Source organism: Copadichromis virginalis, linkage group LG11 (genome assembly GCF_057382275.1).
Source record: "Copadichromis virginalis isolate Kocher_CV1m ecotype Utaka linkage group LG11, C_Virginalis_male_GT1.1, whole genome shotgun sequence".
NCBI lineage: Eukaryota > Metazoa > Chordata > Actinopteri > Cichliformes > Cichlidae > Copadichromis > Copadichromis virginalis.
This window is the reverse complement of record NC_140628.1, coordinates 3,808,432-3,827,811: the sequence shown is the minus strand read 5'-3', so window position 1 is coordinate 3,827,811 and position 19,380 is coordinate 3,808,432. Positions and strand designations below refer to the sequence as shown.

The 19,380-nt window shown below is 42.5% G+C and overlaps 1 protein-coding gene and 1 pseudogene across 1 annotated transcript in view; one reads left to right on the top strand and one right to left on the bottom strand.

Moving 5' to 3' along the window:
• taf2 (TAF2 RNA polymerase II, TATA box binding protein (TBP)-associated factor) overlaps positions 1 to 16,220 on the bottom strand; it is a 35,218-nt gene extending 18,998 nt beyond the window's left edge. The window contains exons 1-17 of the mRNA XM_085472862.1: positions 15,700 to 16,220; positions 15,435 to 15,489; positions 14,055 to 14,215; positions 11,898 to 12,016; positions 10,098 to 10,239; positions 9,704 to 9,935; positions 8,965 to 9,149; positions 8,722 to 8,835; positions 5,083 to 5,182; positions 4,711 to 4,796; positions 4,467 to 4,602; positions 4,212 to 4,366; positions 3,871 to 3,985; positions 3,661 to 3,770; positions 2,239 to 2,304; positions 1,286 to 1,412; positions 72 to 197 (exon numbers count right to left, since the gene is read on the bottom strand). Of these exons, the coding sequence (XP_085328988.1) occupies positions 72 to 197; positions 1,286 to 1,412; positions 2,239 to 2,304; positions 3,661 to 3,770; positions 3,871 to 3,985; positions 4,212 to 4,366; positions 4,467 to 4,602; positions 4,711 to 4,796; positions 5,083 to 5,182; positions 8,722 to 8,835; positions 8,965 to 9,149; positions 9,704 to 9,935; positions 10,098 to 10,239; positions 11,898 to 12,016; positions 14,055 to 14,215; positions 15,435 to 15,489; positions 15,700 to 15,749 (2,079 nt within the window). The 5' untranslated portion in view covers positions 15,750 to 16,220. The remainder of the gene's footprint in view (positions 1 to 71; positions 198 to 1,285; positions 1,413 to 2,238; positions 2,305 to 3,660; positions 3,771 to 3,870; positions 3,986 to 4,211; positions 4,367 to 4,466; positions 4,603 to 4,710; positions 4,797 to 5,082; positions 5,183 to 8,721; positions 8,836 to 8,964; positions 9,150 to 9,703; positions 9,936 to 10,097; positions 10,240 to 11,897; positions 12,017 to 14,054; positions 14,216 to 15,434; positions 15,490 to 15,699) is intronic.
• Positions 16,221 to 17,096: 876 nt separating this feature from the next.
• On the top strand, positions 17,097 to 19,093 carry LOC146697925 (XK-related protein 8-like; annotated as a pseudogene).
• Positions 19,094 to 19,380: the final 287 nt, after the last annotated feature.

Below are 19,380 nucleotides of genomic sequence, written 5' to 3'. Positions count from 1 at the left end.
AAGAAGCTGAAGCCTTCAAAACCTTTTCATTGTGCTGTTACTGAATCACACACCAACACAGTGACACGTACCTTAGCCAAACAGAAGCACGCTTGCATGCGAACTTTGTAGAAACACTGTTCCTGCTCGAGGATGTCAGTCAGAGCCAGCCTGGAGGCAGGAGTTGGGAATTTTTCAAGTGCTGAGATGGCCTCCTCCTAACAGAGAGATCATTGTTCAATCAGACTTTACACACAAGAAAAAGATGAACATTTACTAAAAACTTGCAGTAGTACGAACAGTAACTTTAACTATGCTAACGTTGCAGTTTTTGTAGCTGCATAACTAAGCAGAACACATGGCAAAAAACACATTTAATTAAACCATAAAACCGACATTTAAATGAAAGATTGTCCAAACACTTCAAGTTCCTAAAAGACACCTGCAACCCGCATCCCGGCTGTGGCCTCAAAAAAGATTTCTCCACAGGGACGGTTGTGATTTATGCCAGAGTTGGATTCACAGGCAGAGAAGTCAGGAACAAAACCATCATTACAGACTAGAGGACGCGTGACAGCAAGCAAGGATCAGAGGCCTCATTCTTTACCACAAAGCAACATGCAAATGACTTTCTGCATGAAACAAAAACCAGAAAGCTGAGCTCTGTTGCATGGAGAGAAGATTAATTACTGAGCAAACAGCACGCCAACCGTCAGGACTGGACGGTGCCTTGATGCTACAGGAACTGGAGAACTTGAAAAATATCAGGAATCTGATTGTTGTTTTTCATTTCATCTGTACACTCACAGTGAAAGCAGTGTGGCTGTAAATAACAGCAGAGCAGTGAAGACTCTCTCCGACACACGGACACGAGTGCAAGCAAACGTTGTGACAAATAAACACTTTCTTTAAATCTGATGCATCCTGGTCCCATTGACACCGTTTAATATGTTTAAGTCTTGTCTGACGTTACATATACAGAATTACTCACAGTCTCTTCCTTAGACTGATGGATACAGTCTGAATGCTTAAACACTGGGCACTCGCTACCTGTTAGACACAGTGATACAATAATGTTCCGATGCACTGGTGTCATAGTGGAAGTGGAAAAAGCTGCACATGTGCATCACTGTGCAGCAGAATGAAGACACAGAACATTAGTGAGCTGTGATTTAAGCAAATAAAGGGATTCCTTTATCAAATCATTGTGGAAATGACAACTCATTAGAACTACAGGCTCATCTAACACACAGGGGACTGCTCTTTAAGGCCGGTGTGGAGCCCTGCATGCTTACTGTTAGCCCACCTGTGCAACAACATCCCTCTCATAGCGCAGCTGATACTGCCACATGAAGTCAGCCTGCTCAAACTCCACCTTCCTCAGGATGGACATGTCCGGGTCGATTCGGATCCACAGGAGGGGAGAGTCAGCACTGCAGAGGAATGAACAGGCACGGACACCGTGCACCGTATATGTTAGACAGATGTAAGCATTAACTTGGCAAGACAATACTCTAAGGCTGCGTTCACACTGCAGGCGAAAGCGCATCAAATCCGACTTTTTTGACCCTCTGCGACCATCTATCTGATCATGGTGACAGTGTGAACGGCACAAATCCGATATTTTCAAATCTGATCTGGGTCACTTTCATATGTGGTGCTGAATGCGATACATATCTGATGTTTCAGAAAGCGACTGCTGTTTGATGGTCAGGTCACATTGAATCCGTCTTTTACGTCACCGACACAAGACAGACGCCAAATATCAGCGCCGGAGAAGACGACGTGAACGCTTCCTGGCCATCCAGTGAAACTGTTGGGAAGACAACGTTGGAGAAACGTGAACATTTTCTTTGTCCTGTATAATCTGCAGATTCTGACAGAAACTATCCTTTGAAGCAGCGCTCCTCTAAAACAGCAACAAGGATCATTATTAGGTTATTTACATTATTATGTAAATAACAAAATAACTTAAAGCAAAAATTGGGAAACGTAAAGTCTTTATATTAAGGCCATCAGTCACACATACTGTTGCTCTGGGTCTAAACAGAGCGCGTTGTGTGTGACGTCTTCTTTTGTGCATGCGCCGCTTTGAGCGTTCACACTAGAGCGCGTTTGCTGTCGCATTTTATTTGTAGTGTGAACGAGCAGACAAAAACATCAGATTTGATCAAAAAATCTGAATTGAGCATCAAGACCTGCAGAGTGAACGCAGCCTTAGTCACATAGCAGCAATGCATCACAGCAGTAATGTCTTACTCCATTGCAGATAAATCCATGTCAACTTCCTCTCCATTCATCAGAGGGATCTTCTTTTTCTTGTTTCTGCAAACAGAAATCACATCAGTGACACCAAACACTCCCAGCCTGATATGACAGACGCTCTCGCTGAGGAGAGAAACAAAGAATCAGAACAAAGACTGGAAACATTCGTATATATTAGGAGGAAACAGTGAAGCCACAACCTTCTTCTAAGTAACATCAAATGGTGCATCTGAAAAGTATCCACACGCTTCACTTGTTCCACCTTAATTTGACCTCAAAAGTCTACAAAGTGAATAAAGTTTGTTTAAATTCTTGCAAATGTATTAAAAATAAAACAACAAAAATTGAACACATATAAGATTTTACAGCCTTTCCAGTGACACTCAAAACTGAGATCAGGTGCGTCCTGTTTCTACTGATCAAGAGCTTCTACAACCTGACTGGAGCCCAACTGTGGTAAATTCAGCTGAGCATGGTTTGGAAAGGCACACAGCACAAAGCAAGCCATGAAATCCACAGAAGGCACAGAAACATTTCTGCAGCATTGAATATTTAACTATCCAATCAGACATATGTGGCAGAGCGGCCAAACAGACGGCACTCCTTAGTAAAGTCCCGAAGGACTCTCAGACCGCGAGAAACAAAATTCTCTGGTCTGATGAAACAAAGATTAAATTGTCGAGCGTCATGTCGAGCAAAACCAGGCTTTGCTCATCACGATCCTACAGTGGTGCCAGCATCACGTTGTGGCGATGCTTCTTGGCAGCAGGAACTGGGAAACTAGTCAGGGTCGAGGTAAAGATGAATGCAGTGATGTACGGAGACATCATTAACCTTCGGAGAGCTCTGCTTCTCAGACTGGGGTGAAGGTTCATCTTATGACTCCAGGCCTCGAGGGCCGGTGTCCTGCAGGTTTTAGATGTGTCCTTGATCCAACACAGCTGATTCAAAGGGCTGAATGACCTCCTCAACATGTGTTGAAGTTCTCCAGAGGCCTGGGAATGAACTCATCATTTGATTCAGGTGTGTTGACCCAGGTATCTAAAACCTGCAGGACACCGGCCCTCGAGGCCTGGAGTTGCCCACCCCTGTTCTAACAGGACAATTACCCTAAACACTGAGTCAAGATGACCAAGGAGGGGCACCCAACCAGAGTCCAGACTTGAAATAGATTACACATTTCTCAAAAGATTTGAAAATGGCTGTACACCATCAAACCTGATGGAGGGTTTGCAAAGAAAATAGGAGAAACATGTGCCAAGCTTGTAGCATCAAGCACTGGCAATACTTTCTGGATGCACTGTAGCACATCTCAGTGTTAGCAATGCATGATTTTCAGGCGCTATAACAGCAATAATGTAAGTGCCCATTGTAATACACAAGCCCGGCAGAGGAGAGTGACGCAGCGTCCGGTACCTTCTGCTCTTTGAGTGGCAGGGAATGTCGTGTTTCAGGCTGTTCTCTTCTATCTGCAGCATGTGGTTGAAGGAGCCGTCCAGCTCTTGTACGGTCACCTTGATTGGACCCTGCAAGGAAACAGAGCAAAGAACGTAGCAAAAAAAGTCCGACAATTTAAGCCTGCTTGGGTCCTGACAGAGTGAATAGGCACAGGGCTGTAAGACTCACCACATATTTCTGAGTTCCAGATGATGTGTAGTCCTGACGGATCTCCAGCTCCAGCACGTTCCTCTTTCTGTTGAAGGCAAAACTGCCGAAGAATTTCACCACACTGCTCTGATCTCTGCATATGAACGGTTAAGACTAAAACCCTCCAAGGAGGTGTCAGACCCAGTGGATAAAGACTCAATATTTGAATGTTTTTATTTGACTGTAATCAGTTTCACGTGATGCTGCTATACGCCTTTCATATTTGGTTATTTTCTTTCTTATTTACTGTTTCCAACACTGCAACCTCCACCATCCCTGCCTCCATCTGCAAACACAGATCTGATTGCGATAAAGGATACACCCACTGTTTGATGAGGGGGCCTATGTCTTTGCCAGAGACGTTGGAGATGGATTTGAGGAAGGCATGAGTGGACAGAAGCATCTGGCTCCACATGTGACTCTGGTACTTCTGAGACGAGGCTGTACTGGCCAGACTCAGGAGCTTGTTGAAAACCTAAACAATAACAAAAGGTTAATGAGCTAAAAGAGAGAACATGTTTGAATATGAAGCCCAACTGAAAATACTGGCACACACACAAAAGGACCCAGCTGACCTGCAACATGAACTCCATGCTGATCCTGTTTTCTATCAGCCTCATCACCAGGTGTGCCTTACACTGGAACATCTTGTAATACTCCCAAGACAGTGTGTGGGGGTGTTTAATGGAGAAGTGAAGGTGGGGAGTTGGACTAAGAAGAGAAGAAAGTTCAAAATCCAACAAATGATCTGGGATTTATACTCGGAGGATTATGACTAAACACGACACTGCTTACACGTCTTAGAATCTAATATCTTACTTGTCTTTCTCTTTCCCTCCACTGAAGGTGGGGTGCAACAAGACTCCTCCCATTTTCAGCTCATACTCCACAATCTTGTCCAGCTCCTGTGGGCAAAAACAAAAGGTATGTTTTCTGTATCAGAAAGAGATGATAATGAGATTTATTATCAACACCAACATTATTCGATCTGAGCATGTTTGACGTTCCATCAGGTTCCACCAAAGTTTAAAAATGTAATCAAACTTTCTAGATATAGTAAGGCACATTTCTACAGTTTTGTATCTGTACAGCACCACAGTTAAATCAAACACTCAGTATGTGACTGAAGCTTTAACTGTATTATCTGATGAGGAAGCAGCTTTTACAGGGGAAGATTTATGAAGCGCTCACCTCTTTGATCCAGTGCCGATACTCATTGACTCCAAAGGTCTTCTTCAGGTAGAGACCGTAGATGTACCCTGAGATTCCTTTCAGCACCCACTCGTCAGCCCTACAGAACACAGAACATCTCAGCTCTAAGCTCACAAAACATCCCAACTTTCTTCCAACGTTACTGTGAATGAATCATAGTGAAATTCCAGCATTTAGATACAGCAACGATATTAGTGACAATTCAATTCAGTTTTATCACTGCAGCTGCAGCCACCTCAAAGCGCTTTGTATTGTAAGACACAGACCTTACAGTAATACAGAGAAAATCCCAGCAATCATACGACCCCCTGTGAGCAAGTACTTGGCAAAGTGGGAAGGAAAAACTCCCTTTAACCAGGCTGGGAGAGGGGCGGCCATCTGCCGTGACCTGTGGGGGTGAGGGCTCTTCTTCCATCCTTCCTCCCTCACTGATATGCGCTCTTTCATCATGCCCAAGCATGATAAATCATTTAAGACCACACTTGTTGCTTCTTCACATTTTAATAGTAACTTTTACAATCAGGGCACTTCAAGGATGGAACCTGGCCCCACACACTGCTCTCATTAATTTATCAGCTTGGATTTATTAGCTTGTTAAAAAAGAAAGAGAGACACAATACACTTATTCAGCCTCGGCGGTTTCCCTGCTTGACACTGAGCTAAGTCCAGCCTGGCACACACGGCACAGATGACTTCATCGCTGTATGTCCTGGAGTCAACAGTACACTGTGTGTTTTCTTAAGTATTTTCTTTTTAAGTTGGGTCATGCTCAGGGCGATAATCAAGTCCTAAGTTTGGATTACCTTCCTTTCATCCTCATAGCTGTAAGACACCTTTCTTCAAGAGGAGTCCCAAAAACAGCACAACAGACAGTTTCATTTCTCAGGAAGTCTAAGGAGGATCATCCGGTGCACACACGGAGCAGCGACACATCAGAAAAGGTCGTGTTTTTCCAAAATGCATAACCAGTTTAACCAATACCTTTCATGTGCCTTGTATGTCTGATGGGCTGCTTAGCTTAGCCTGTTCTCAATTACAGCCCTCAGTTAACCCCCTGCTCGGATAAATTGCTAGCAGGCCGCCATGCTTTGTTAAAATCAAAGAGATCGGACTTTTTGTGAGGTTTTTCCTTACACAACAGCAGCCAGCTAGCCCAACAACATAAGCAGATCAAGGCCCCACATCTGATGTGTGTTTGGAGGTCAGTGAGGAGAAGGCAAAGTATGGACGGTGAATGGAAGATGGCCTGTAGGGTAAAGGAGGGACACACAGGGGTAGACACAGCACAAGGTGCACCTGAGACTGTTGAGGCCTTTCTGACGGGCCTCTTAACATAATCAAGCCCCTCAGAATCCCTCAGTCTCTCACGGACACTGACCGCACTGGCAGAGCTGCCGAGCGGCGCAGCGATCCATCATGCTGGAGGATACAGTTGTTCAGGCCAGGACCGGCCCAACTTCTGACTCTTGGTACTGACAGAACAGCCTTGTTCTGCTGTAAATCTCTCATCAGCAGGCAGCCTTACGAGAAGAGGTCTGAGGACTAACTGTTACCACACGTTTCTAAAAGCCCAGAGAGCCGAGGGAAGCACTGCTGAGATCTGTTCATAGCGGTTTGTGTGAGAGCGCTTCCAAACAACACTGACGCTTCTTTTCCATTACACAACTCTCTGGCCTTTGAGCCCAATCGCAGCCTGTTTGTAGCTGAACTTGTAGTGCATCTTCTCAGTGCCTTTTCTTAGAGCGTCCAAAAGCAAGCTCCACATATTCAGGATACCTTTTCATTACCTGGATCTGCTTATTCTAGCATCACCAGTCAGGCCAAGTAAAGGTTTTCCACATCCATATTTTCCAAGTTAGCTTTTGGGAAACCAAAACTATGTTCAGATAAAAGAGGAGGTGTTTAAAGCCATTGACCAATACTAACCGTAAGGAAAACGTCGGCAGCTAGTCTTGGTTTGTTGTTCGCAGATTATCTCGGTACATAAACATTTACACAAATATACAACTGCTCGAATTGTAGACGTTCTCAATAACTATAGATCTTTTTACTGCTAGCCTACAGATTGACTGTTTTCTGGAGAACTCATTGGTCAGCATATATGAACATTACACCTTCTAAATACAAGAACGCCGCATTAAATGGGGCGGTCGTGGTTTTAGAGTTGGCAGTTCGTCTTGTAATCAGAAGATTGCCAGTTCGAGACCCGTTGCCTACTGGTGGTGGTCAGAGGGCCCGGTGGCGCCAGTGTCTGGCAGCCTCGCCTCTGTCAGTGCGCCCCAGGGCAGCTGAGGCTACAATGTAGCTGCCATCACCAGTGTGTGAATGTGTGTGTGACTGAATGTAGTGTAAACCCATATGGAAAAGATATATATAAATCTTATAAAGTTTTTATCTGTCTTGTATGAAACTTGTATGAAAAGCATACAAGAGTGGAAACACGTATAAGATCCCTTGAAAAATTATACAATGAAACTTGTATGTTTTCTATACTTACTAAAAAAATATATGAAAGTAATGAGAAAGTGGCCACTTTCATGAGTAAATCATATATGTTTTTACTATTTCTTTTCCATATGGGAAGCGCTTTGGGGTCCATAGGGACTGAGTAAAGCGATATACAAATGCAGGCCATTCACCACTTACATGTTCCAAATCCTGCACAGGCCTCGGTTTCACAGGAAAAAGGGGTTTAATATGATGTCACCTGAACATTTACGTGCACACACTACGTTGTTTCTTTGTTGTGGACACTGCTTGCTGGACGATGGGAACAATAAGAGTCGGTCACATTAAAGTGGGCCGTAGTTGTGAGGAGGTTAGAAATGACTGTGTTGTGCAGAGCAAACTACACGTATAACTACAAACAACAACCCAAAGGGAACAGACTCAATGGTGTTACACAAGCTATGCATTTTATAGAAACATCTCACGCTGCTGAAGGTTCTTATCTATATCAGATATTAGGCTGACGGATGTTTTTGGAGACTAATTTCTTGGTCGACAATATGAGGGGAGAAATTTGACTGACTAGTCTAACACTAACACACGCAATTATCAAGAAACATTTGAGTACTGTTTAATTGTGTAAACAAAGGTATCTGAACCATTAATCATATTAATCATCGTACTTGCTGTCTAAATCTGTGACACCTTCCACGAAGAAAGAAAAAAAAAGCACTTAAACTGATGTAAAACATGATGTGAAAACATGTTGCTACAAACGATGGTTACGTGTTAGTAAAAAGAAACAAATGTATCAATTAAGACGGAAAAGTGTGGTGCATTGTGACAGAGTCAACATTGTCTTACAGATCATGACAAGCCCAGCCCTCCCTGTGCCCAGCCACCTCCTCCAGCTCATCTGAAGTTCTCCCAGGACAATCAGGTCTCACCAGCGTGTCCTGGGTCTACCCTGTAACCTCCTCCCCGCAGCACATGCCCAGAGCAACTCACACAGGAGGGATCCACCTTAACTGGCTCCTTTGATGTGGAGAAGCAGGCGCTCTACTACCGAACGACAGGACTCCTCATCCTCTTTCTAAGTCTTAGACTTTGGAGACTAGAACTTGTGTCTCAGATTTTGGCTTTACTTCACCATCCCATGTTAACACTCACCAGGACATCCTGGAAATAAAACAGCCGAAGAACTGCTGAGCCAACGCCTGAGCCAGACAGCGGCGAGTCTGGGGAGTCTGGTCAATGATCATAGCGCTGTGGAGCAAGTTGGTACTGAAACAGAGGCAGCAGTTGAATGAGAGGAATAACGCCTTCAACAGCAATCTATTTGTGTTTTACATTTGCTGATTTCTTCTATCATCCTGCCAAAAAGGACCAGTGAACTCTGATATCACGACCTACCTGAAGATGCTCATAGAAGCATAGGAGGATACTTGAACGTACGCCTCATCCACAAACACAGTTTTGAAACAGGAGTAAGGATAGCGGCACGTCAGGATTTCCTCGTAGAACTCAAAAATCTCGTGCAGGTACGACATTGAGTGTTTGAGAAGAGGGAGCAGCTGCGGCAGGCAGAAATGTGTCACCTGACAGGAAACAAAGACGTGCGCGCTTCAGTGGTATTTCAAAGATTATGTGACGAGAGCCGATGTATTCTTCTTTATTTACACCGTTTACCTTCAAAAGACACTTAAGTAAGTGGCCATCAAAAAACACTACAGGACAAAGCTCCATTTAAACCACTTTAAAGGCATTTTAGGATAAAAATGATATAAAAAGCTGGACTAATCTCATCTGTCTGGATTATTCGACGACTGCATTCTGCATCTGTCGTTGCAGAACTTATTCCAAGCCAGGTGATCTAAAAGCTGTACAGCTGAGGGTAAAGTTTACACAAACACTTCATGGACATGACTTTTAACCACAGCCTAGTACATTTTTTACTGGTTTGGGGTCAGTGAGTCCAATTAAAGTGGTAGCCTGATTTATCTGTTTCAGAGCAGTTTGTGTATTTGTGGTAAGGATCCTTTCCTGCAACTATGAACATGTTTGATGTCAGTTTGTATAAATACCTGCAGGAGGAAATAACTGCAACATTTATTTAAACTCCACGCAGAAAGAACAGAGAACGAGGACCCACCTCGTGCATGTAGGGGTCCACAAGGATTTCAAAGGGGCCCACAGCCAGGGAGATGTTGGGAGCTGCTGTTGGGATGGGAAGGACGTAATGGAAAGTCTTCTTTCTCATGTCATGAGTGTAAATGGTCTCCACCAGATCCCCACATGATACAGCCACCATAGATGCATCCACAGTGAACTCCAGCTTCCATGTGCACAGCTCTGAGTAAGAGTCCACGCAAGGGAACCAGAATCTGTGACAGGAGAAGATTTTCATTTTTCCATCACAACTTCCAAAGCTGGAACATCCAAAACAAAAAGTCACTTCTACATATTGTATCTGTCAATATGGAGCCAAGGAATGCGGTTTTTATTTATTCATCTACTACGGACGAGAAGATTGTTTGTTTGCAGACCTTGTGGAGTTCTGGTACCCAAAGGAGAACACATGGGCTCCTCTCTCCGCCATGCTCCCCTCCACATCAGGAACAACAAAGTGGAGGCCGCCTTTGGGCTGGTCCAGAGAAAACTCTATGTACACCTTCAACACTTTCAGATCTGGATACAAAAAACAAAACATAAAAACATCCATTTTTATTTATGTTCATTCAACAAAAGGCAAAAACCTTATTTTAGTGAACTGGATACAATCAACAGACAAGTAACCAGGTGATGGCTTTTCAAAATAAAATGTCATTTGAAAAAAATTAAAAGAGATGGTAAAGATTATGCTGGCCTTAAACGGGCAAATCATTTATTTTTCTGCTTATTATTTGTTGAAAACAATAACTTTAGCCATACGTGTCAACACGTCTCTAAGCTAGCCACAAACCTTTAGTGTTGCCCCTCAGAGATGTCATCATGAATTGGTATTTCTTTTTATAGTTACACTGACGCTAAGACAAATTTCAGAAGAAGTAGGAGCAAATGTTAACTGTTCTGTTAAATTCAACCTGGTGAGCTCACTCTGAGCCACAACACAGGAGACCCAGTTTGACCTCCAAACGTTTTAACACTTCTCCTCTCCGTTCTTGAGCGTTTCTGTCTCTGAATGACACGGAGAAACTCACGTTCACATCCATATTCAGGCAGCCTTCAGTTGTTTGTATGGTCTATTTTTTTGGTACAACATGCTAATATTAGGTTGGACCCTCTTTGTGCAGTGAACTCATCATGACTGGAGTTCGACGGTGTGTAAACCTGCTGGAAGCAGCCATCAGAAGATGGCTACACTAACCATAAGCAGTTGGTCAGCACCAACACTCAGGTAGTGTGTTTATACCAAACTTTGACCCTACATAATGTCACAGAGGGAATGCGATCTTTATTGTATTGTGCAGCCCCAGCTGACAGGAGTGCAGCCTCTCGGTCTTCTGCAGCTATAGTGCATCTATGTTAAACTTTGATAGGGTGTGTTTGCAGGTGCCCTCCTGCTGTAATGAGTAATTATCTGAGCAGCTGTCGTCTTCCTGTTCAAAGCAGTCTGTGCGTTCTCCTCTGACGTCGTCTGAAAAGCTCAGACCGAGCGCCCACGCTATGTTCAAAGTCACTGAAAGCACCGTTCCTCCACCATTCTCTTGTTTGATTTCAGCAGGTTGTCTTGATCATGTCTACATGCCCACGTGCAGTTGGGTTGAGTTGCCGCCATCTGATTGGCAGATTTTTGGAACAGCCGAACAGCTGCTCGAGTCTTTACAGTGTATATAGCCATTACAGCCCCTCAGCTCACCTGACATGCATCTGCTAGTTGGTCCAGGTATAAAACGAAAAACTGTGTGGGCACTATTTAGCTTAAATGATCAGAGCGGCTGTAACAGTGAGCCGGGGAGCAGCTGAAGTGTTGAACTATCGAACCTGAAACTTAACGTCTGCCTCTTTAACCAGGCTTTGGGAGACAATGCTGCAGTTCTATTCAGCTGTTACAGTGTTTCTTTATTTTACTGCATTTCATACAGTTTTACTTTGCATGCTTTTAGTTTACCAACAGGTTTGGAGTTTATTGTGTTTTTTTAATTTCATTTTAATTCTTCTTTCAGTTTACTTGCACATTTTATTGCACTAAATATGTTTATTTTATTCGAATGTTTGCTGTGCTTTTAGTTTCAGTTGTGTTTTGTTTACATTTGTTCTTATTATCGGCTTCATCGATATCAAAGTAAAAGCACTAATCTGCATGAAAGGTGCTACACAAAACACTTGACAGACGACTCCATTACCATCCCCTTGTTTCCAGAGCTCAGAGGGTACTTTGATGACCAGCTCGCCGTGCCCTGCGTCCGGGTCCACGGCACTCACTGCGGCAGTGTAGGCGCTGGAGAAATAGTTGAGGTTCCTCCTGTGTGGACACGCAGTAAGCATTCATTGCTGTTCTTTAAGTTTGCAGTTGATGATAATCACAGCCACCCACTCCGATGGACACAAATCTTAATGTGACAAGATAAGTAAATGACATAAATAAATCTGTGTTCTCAAATCTATTATTTTTGCATGTGTGTTGTTGCTGCCTGTGTTTAACTGAGTCATTTCTGTAACTGTGACACACTTGCTGCTGCCTATCAATGGGATCTTCCTGGTTAAATAAAGGTTAATCAATAAAATCTTATTTATATAACTTCTTCTCATTCTTGTAGTCACAACCAAATATTTTCCAAACAGTTCAAATGATCAGACAGCTCTGCTAGTTTAAGCTAATTCAGTAAATTAAACACACGACCAATCACAGCAGTTCATCGTTCCACTAAGTTTATTTGGCTCCAAATGCAACCACGAGCAATAAAGGGCCCCGACATGCCAGCCTTCCCTCGCTGAGCTTCTTTTCTAATTCAAAGGGGGTTTTTCCTCCCTACTGTTGCCAACTGCTAGTTCATGCGGCCTGTCCAACTGTTGGGACTCCCTCTCTAGTCTTATAAATGAGCCTAAATTTCTTTTGACTATTTTCCACAGTGTAGAAAAACCTCAACGTTATGAATAACAGGGATTTATGATGCAAAGATCAGAGTGTAAATAACGCCAAATATGCAACATTAGAATTTCTTAAAGCTGCTTAATTCTGCTTCAATAACAGCTTTGCACTCTTTACTCTTGAAACTGCTCCAGCAGTCTTGAAGCAGCTGCCACACATGTTGAACACTTGTTGGCTGCAGTCCCTAACCATCTCACTTGAGTTTATGTCTGTAGCTTTTGGAGACCAGGTCATGTAATGCGGCACTCCATCACTCTGTTTCTTGGTCAAACAGTGCTTACAGCAGGGTTTTTCCAGGCTCACAGATGGTTTTTGGGGTAAACAGGGGTGCACAGTAAAGACAATGAGTCTGTGTTACCTTCTTTGAGTCACCATTTGATAAAAATGAGTCCATATTATGCGGGAGAAATGAAACCTCGATTAACAAAACAGATTTTTAAAAATCATTTCATTACACTAGTGCGGACTTTCCTTTGGCTCTGGCTAAAACCGCCGATGCTCCCATCAGCCCTTCACGGTTTCTCACAAACACGACAGCTGAATCCAAACACAACCTGGTTTTTCCCTCTCTATTTTTGATCCAAGCAGCTCTCTTCTTCTTATCAGCCTCCCTCACTTAGTGTGTCTTTGCAGCAGTTCCAGCATGAAGCCCTGTTTCCCTCCCTGACTGATGGTCTCTACCTGACTGAGGACTCATGCTTCACCGGGAAATTTACACCGTACCTATGCCGTAACTGCAAACCCCTCCGAAACCCTACAGTGTAACATTTGAGGTAATCTGACGTTCACCTCTCTAGAAATGTTATTATACGTGGGGTTGACACCGCCCACAACCATTGTGATTGGCCTGTTCAGCACCATCGATTCCTCCTGGGTATTTCCAACAAGTTTTTCACTGCAGCTTTGAATTTATAAGTATAAAGAATAGTAATGATAGCAAGGACTCACAGATGTGAGAGATTTCTGAAACTATGGGAATTAATGCGACGGAACTTACAAAGAAGTGAAAAAAGGAGCAAATATGTTTACACCCAAGGACCCTGCCCACAACAAAGAGCCCAGGAGGACCCAGGAGAGAAAAAGTTCCAGCATTTTGTTTGTTACTTGCAGTAACGACAGGCTGTTCCTGCACTAGTTAAACAGCTGTTTGCAGAACACCTGCACCGCCTCCGTACAACACAAAAGACTGCTTCAATATTAAGACAGTCAATTTAACTATTAAACTTCTGATAACTGTTGACTGAAGGACAAACTTCCTTCATCTGGTTAAGATAGCTTCCAGTATAATTCCACATGTGTTATAACCATAGAATCTAAATTTAAAAAGAAAATCAGTGACACTTTCAGATGTACTTTTGTAGACTAACACATATTCTGAGGTCCAAAATAACTAGAATGTGGATCTACTCACTGCTTGGACTCATGGTGGCACACTTCCAGAGTGGGGTCATTGTAGAGGAACGGGGCTTCGAGATCGTTTACTCGGACCCTGTAGATGCGACACTGTTTACTGTTTAGCTTGATCCTGTTCAGGTTGACCACGGTGGGGAAGATGGTGAGCTCAACATAGCCCTGAAGTATACAGAGGCAAGGAAGACATCAGCAAAATATAACAACATGTATTTGAAGCATGAAAAAATGAACTTGTAAACAGAATGTGAAGAAAAAACACCTTCACCACGACAGTGATGGTAAAAGAACCCTAATAACTAAACCTCAATGAAATGAGATGAAGCAGAGGGGGAGGAGGAGTGGGCCAAAGCTCCTCTCAAGCAATGTGAGGCTGATAAAGTCACACAGAAAGCCATTATTTCCACTTACTGCTGCTAAGGTGGGTTTACAAGCTATTGAACCACGAAGTGTACTTAGTTTTTGCACACCCTGCTTCTGTATTTTGATTTATGACACAGGTAATACATCATGTGTTGTCGTTCCTCTGAATCTGTAATAACATCATTTTAAACTTCATATTGCTCAGATGATTTCTGTTATTATGTCCTGACAGATCAAACCTTAGAAATAACAGAGGATGGGCACCAGTTTAGTTTATCTACGCTGTCTCTATCTATGCCAGCTCCAAGTCTGTGCAGAATTCATGTTACTGTGATTTGCACTCAATGTCATTTACCCTTATATTGTATATTGTATAGCTTTCTTGTTATATGTAAAATTGTATTATATTATTTAATTTTTTTTACTTTAAAATATTTTACTTGCATTTTTAATCACTCTTATATTTAAATGTTCATTTTCTATTTTATCTAGGGATTGAGAGTAACGAAGTTTCTATTCTCTGTATGTCCTGTACATGTGGCAGAATTGACAATAAAGTTGACTTTGACTTTGATTCTTATCCAGTTACAGAGGCTTCTTTTTCAAACAAAATATTAAATTAGGTAGAAGTCGTCTTAGAAACAAAAGACTATGATGCGTGTAAAACAGTCACATTTCTGGGAAAATGCTACCACCGTGTGGTAAAGATCTTCATTAAACATTATTTAGCACTTCTTTTTTAATAAAAGCGATTCTTGCTAAAATTACTTTTAAGATTGACACGTAATTTTGCTTAATGCTGAGAAATAATAATGATGAATATTAACACGAGACTGCAGGCGTATATTACAGTAAGTAACACTCTTTTAAGCAGTAATGCACCCTTCATAAATGCCGGTAATGTGTGATTAGAGGAACCAAAACAGGAGAGCGCTGCCGTCTCGGCAGATCGCTAACTGAGTATCTGCTGTCCAACGGTGAGCAGATGAGCCATTATGTGTGCAAGTGCTGTACTTACGATGACAGACTTCCTCTGGAAGTTGATGTTGTTGATGCACACCACCTGGTGGGTCGTAAAAGCAGTGACACAACGAAACAGTTAACGTTTCATTTATGAATGTAGCTACCTAAACTCTCTCTGTCGTAGCCAGGTACAAAGTGTAGCTAAAGCGCTATTTACTTCGGTCTTGACTTTCCCCACGTTAAGCTAGGGTTAACTTTGCTTCTGTTACTATAGAACATGACAACAACCAGCAAGAAAGTGATTCTGCTCAGATACTTATAATTTAAAGGGCCGCGGGCTCTCGAAGCCTTTGTCCTTCTTCCTGTTCATCGCTGCTTCTCGCTGTGCTTTGCTGAACTTTTAAGGTGCCATAACTCCGCTCGGTGATGCTTCCCTTGCCTCAGCCGCACTGAGCTGCTCTTCAGGCTCACAATTCAAAGCCCCCTGCATTCACCAGACTCGTACACGTTTACAGGGTGCTCGTCAGTTCTCCCAAAGCACTATATGTTAGCAGTCGGAATGTTTAAACTATCACTGTGTCAGGCTGTCGATGAGTCTTTGGTTTGTATCGCCCGGAGCCCGCTGTGCACTGTTTTCCATGCAAACCACGCCGACGCATCCACGAATATACATCAGCCACGAGCAGCAATAAGTTGTTCTGTTTCCTTATTAAAAAATAAGTAGTTTACTCCACAAATGCTCCACTCGACGCGCATCAAAGCATCCAAATATCCCCTTCTCTGCTCGGCAGCTCATAGTATTGTGACGCCCGCTCCAGCGTGTTCGGCCATTTTGTTAGTAACCTTTGACCTCCCGCGTAAAAATGATAATTATATTTTTCCCAGAGCGGTCGATTGAAAAAAAAAATAAAACATTTGTATTTAAATGAATGTGTGTGCGTTAATAATGTAAATACCGTAAAGTCTAATTTAATTAAACAATACAAATTTCACGTCACGTGAGGGGCGGAGACTGCGTGTCTGCGAAGAAGTGCACGAGATCCGCACAGCTCATTGGTTTATCCCTGTGACGTTCTCTGTCTTTTGCGGGACCAACAATGTTTTTTACAGGCACAGATCATTTGTAGGGCATCTTATTGCGAGTCCTGATTGTTCTCTCGTTTTAGTTTTAGTAATATTTTTAAATGGTTGTACAAAATGTAAAAAAAAAACCGGCAGGTGCATTGGCTGCATTTTTAGATGAATAGTTGTATATGTTTCCAAATGTGTGCATACGTTTTCAAAATGTACAAATTATATTTGCATTTTAAGTTATATAAATAATTTATTCAACATGTCTGTAGCTGTGTTCAAGGTTCAAGGTTCAAGGCTCTTTATTTGTCACATGCATAGTTATACAAGTATAACACACAGTGAAATGTAGCCTGACACGCTCCTCGACATGTGCAAAAATTAGGGGGGGTGTAGAGGAAGAACATTATATATATATATATATATATATATATATATATATATATATATATATATATATATATATATGTACATATAGTATATACACTGGGTGAATGTGCAGTAGTAGCAGCAAGCAGGTGAATTCTGTACATTAATACATTACATTAATATGAATACATTAATACATTAATATGAATAGACATCTGACAGCTATGTCCCAAAACGTCGGCTGCATCCTTCGGAGGACCCGGCCTTCGCGGTCTACATGGGCCGGCTCGGCTCGGCCTCAGCTATCACCTTCACTGTGACGGCCTACCATCGCTCGCTGCGCTCCTTCCTGCCTGCCAAAGAAAACCAGAACATAACCTCATCAGTCATCTACTTCATCTGGAACCTGGTACTCATCTCTTCTCATCTCACTGCCCTTGCTCTTTTGGCCTTCGTGCTGACCTGCTTCATCTTCCCCCACTTCATCTGCACTTGGCTGGTTTTATTCTCCTTCGCATGGCGATCCAAGACGAACTTCATGGAAAGTCCTTGTGGAGAATGGCTTCATCGAGCCACATCTTCCTTTGGTATTTCGACTGGTTTAATGTTGCTGAGGGGAAGACGCGGTACAGGACTGTGTTCTAGCACAGGTTTATACTGACTGATCTTTGCATCCTCTGTGCTGTGTGGTGCTGGAAGATGAGCACACATCCTCCTGATTTTGTGATAGAGCCCATGTCAGCTTTAATTATAGCTGCCTGTGTTGTTGCAGTTTACGTCCTATGTCTAATACTTAAATGTATTTATTATAGAGTCTTTCATCCAAATATGAGCTGAAAGGGGCCAACACAGAGCAGCGACCTGAAGATGAGGTGGGATTTTGTATGTTTGTCCCTGCACCAAAGATTGCAGACCACCCTCCATCCTCCCCATCAGCACGCTGCAATAAAAGAATGAGAAAGCTGGCTGAGAACATCTACTGCTGACGTGCACTTGACATCCACAGGACGACTAGAAAGAGACCGAGTCATGCAGAATGTTTTCATCTAGATCGCGTGGCTGTGTTTTGTAGCACTCTGACCTTTGTCTGATTTAGCCACAGATATAATGTCTCAAAGCATTACTCATCTTTATGTGGAGATGAAACTGAATATGCACTTTCTGCTGTGCATTAAATCATTTCAAGATATCAGTCATTAAATTAAATGAGAGGCTTTAATTATTAAATCTGTATTAAATAGTTGTTGTTTACATGTGAAGAGATCCTTTTTCAAAGGCTATTTCACTGGATCATCTTTTCTAAAGAATCTAACAGGTTAAATGAGGATAAAATGATTGTCAGCAGTGACTGAGTCTGCCATCCCACCTACCAGAAACTAGGTTTATATGACTGTCCATGAGGTCAGTCTCACTGTGATTAGCACTGGATTAGCTTACTGCTACTAAACACTGAGCGTGTCAACAAAAGAGACATTTATAGCAATGTTTCCTCTTCACACAGTTAGCTGGTAGATGGCAGGCATCTGACTGTGGGGTAAACTGCTGTATATGTGTCACAGTACTGGATGTGCGACCCAGTGTTTTGTCTATTTTAGGGGTTTTTTGTTGATAACTATTTTTCTCCATGTTTCTGTTTTAATTTGAAAGAGTCTGATGCAATCTTGTTCGTTGGTGTTAGTTTGACTTTCCCTGTGACGTCATGTTTCATTTCAGTCAGCTGTTTTCCTCATGTGTTTTCACTTCCCCTGAACACATCCAGTGTGTTCATAGTTGATTATAGTTTTTCACAGTCTGTCTTAGTTGTACCTAGTTTTTCATGGTTTCATGTTACTGCTACCATCAGCCAAAATAAAGGCTTTTTCTTTTACCTGCATCTCCTCTCTCTGCATCTGCTTCTGCGTCCTGTTCACGACCCATCAACATGTGGCCATGCAATAAAGACCTTCCTTACCCATGTCAGTAAAGGGGCTCTGTAGCTTCATGATTAGTTTGCGGTTTTTCTTCCTTCACTTTGATTTGTGTTTGTGGACATATAATGTGTGTAACAGGGCGTGGTTGGTGGCACGGTTGCGAAGGGAGGCTGACACAGCGGAGCTCCATCAGTTCAGTTGTGTTGTTGTTGTGTGTGTGCAGCTGGGGCTGAGGGCTGGAAGAGACAAAAACTGAGTAAAAAGTGTAGTAAAGTGCGATCTGTGTGGTCGGGTCCGTCATTCATGGTCACTATGTGCAATGTACACTTTCCATTAATCTCACAGTGGAAAATTCCTGGAAATCAAAGTCAAATGTTTATCAGTAGAAGAATCAGACTCCTGTTAAACATTATATTTGTACTAAATGTGTGTGTAAATATGGTGTCTGTAGATTTGTGACGGTGTTTCTGTTGTAGTTTATTCCTGTATGAATATTAAAAACTTGACTGAAAGTATTAAAAATGTATTTGCATTGCTTTACAGAAAAAGGGAAAAATGGTAGGACTGTGGGGGAAAGCGTGATCACCTCAGTTAAACAACTGGTGTAATTCTATTAGGTTCATCTTTAAGGAACTCTGCATGTCTCCAAAT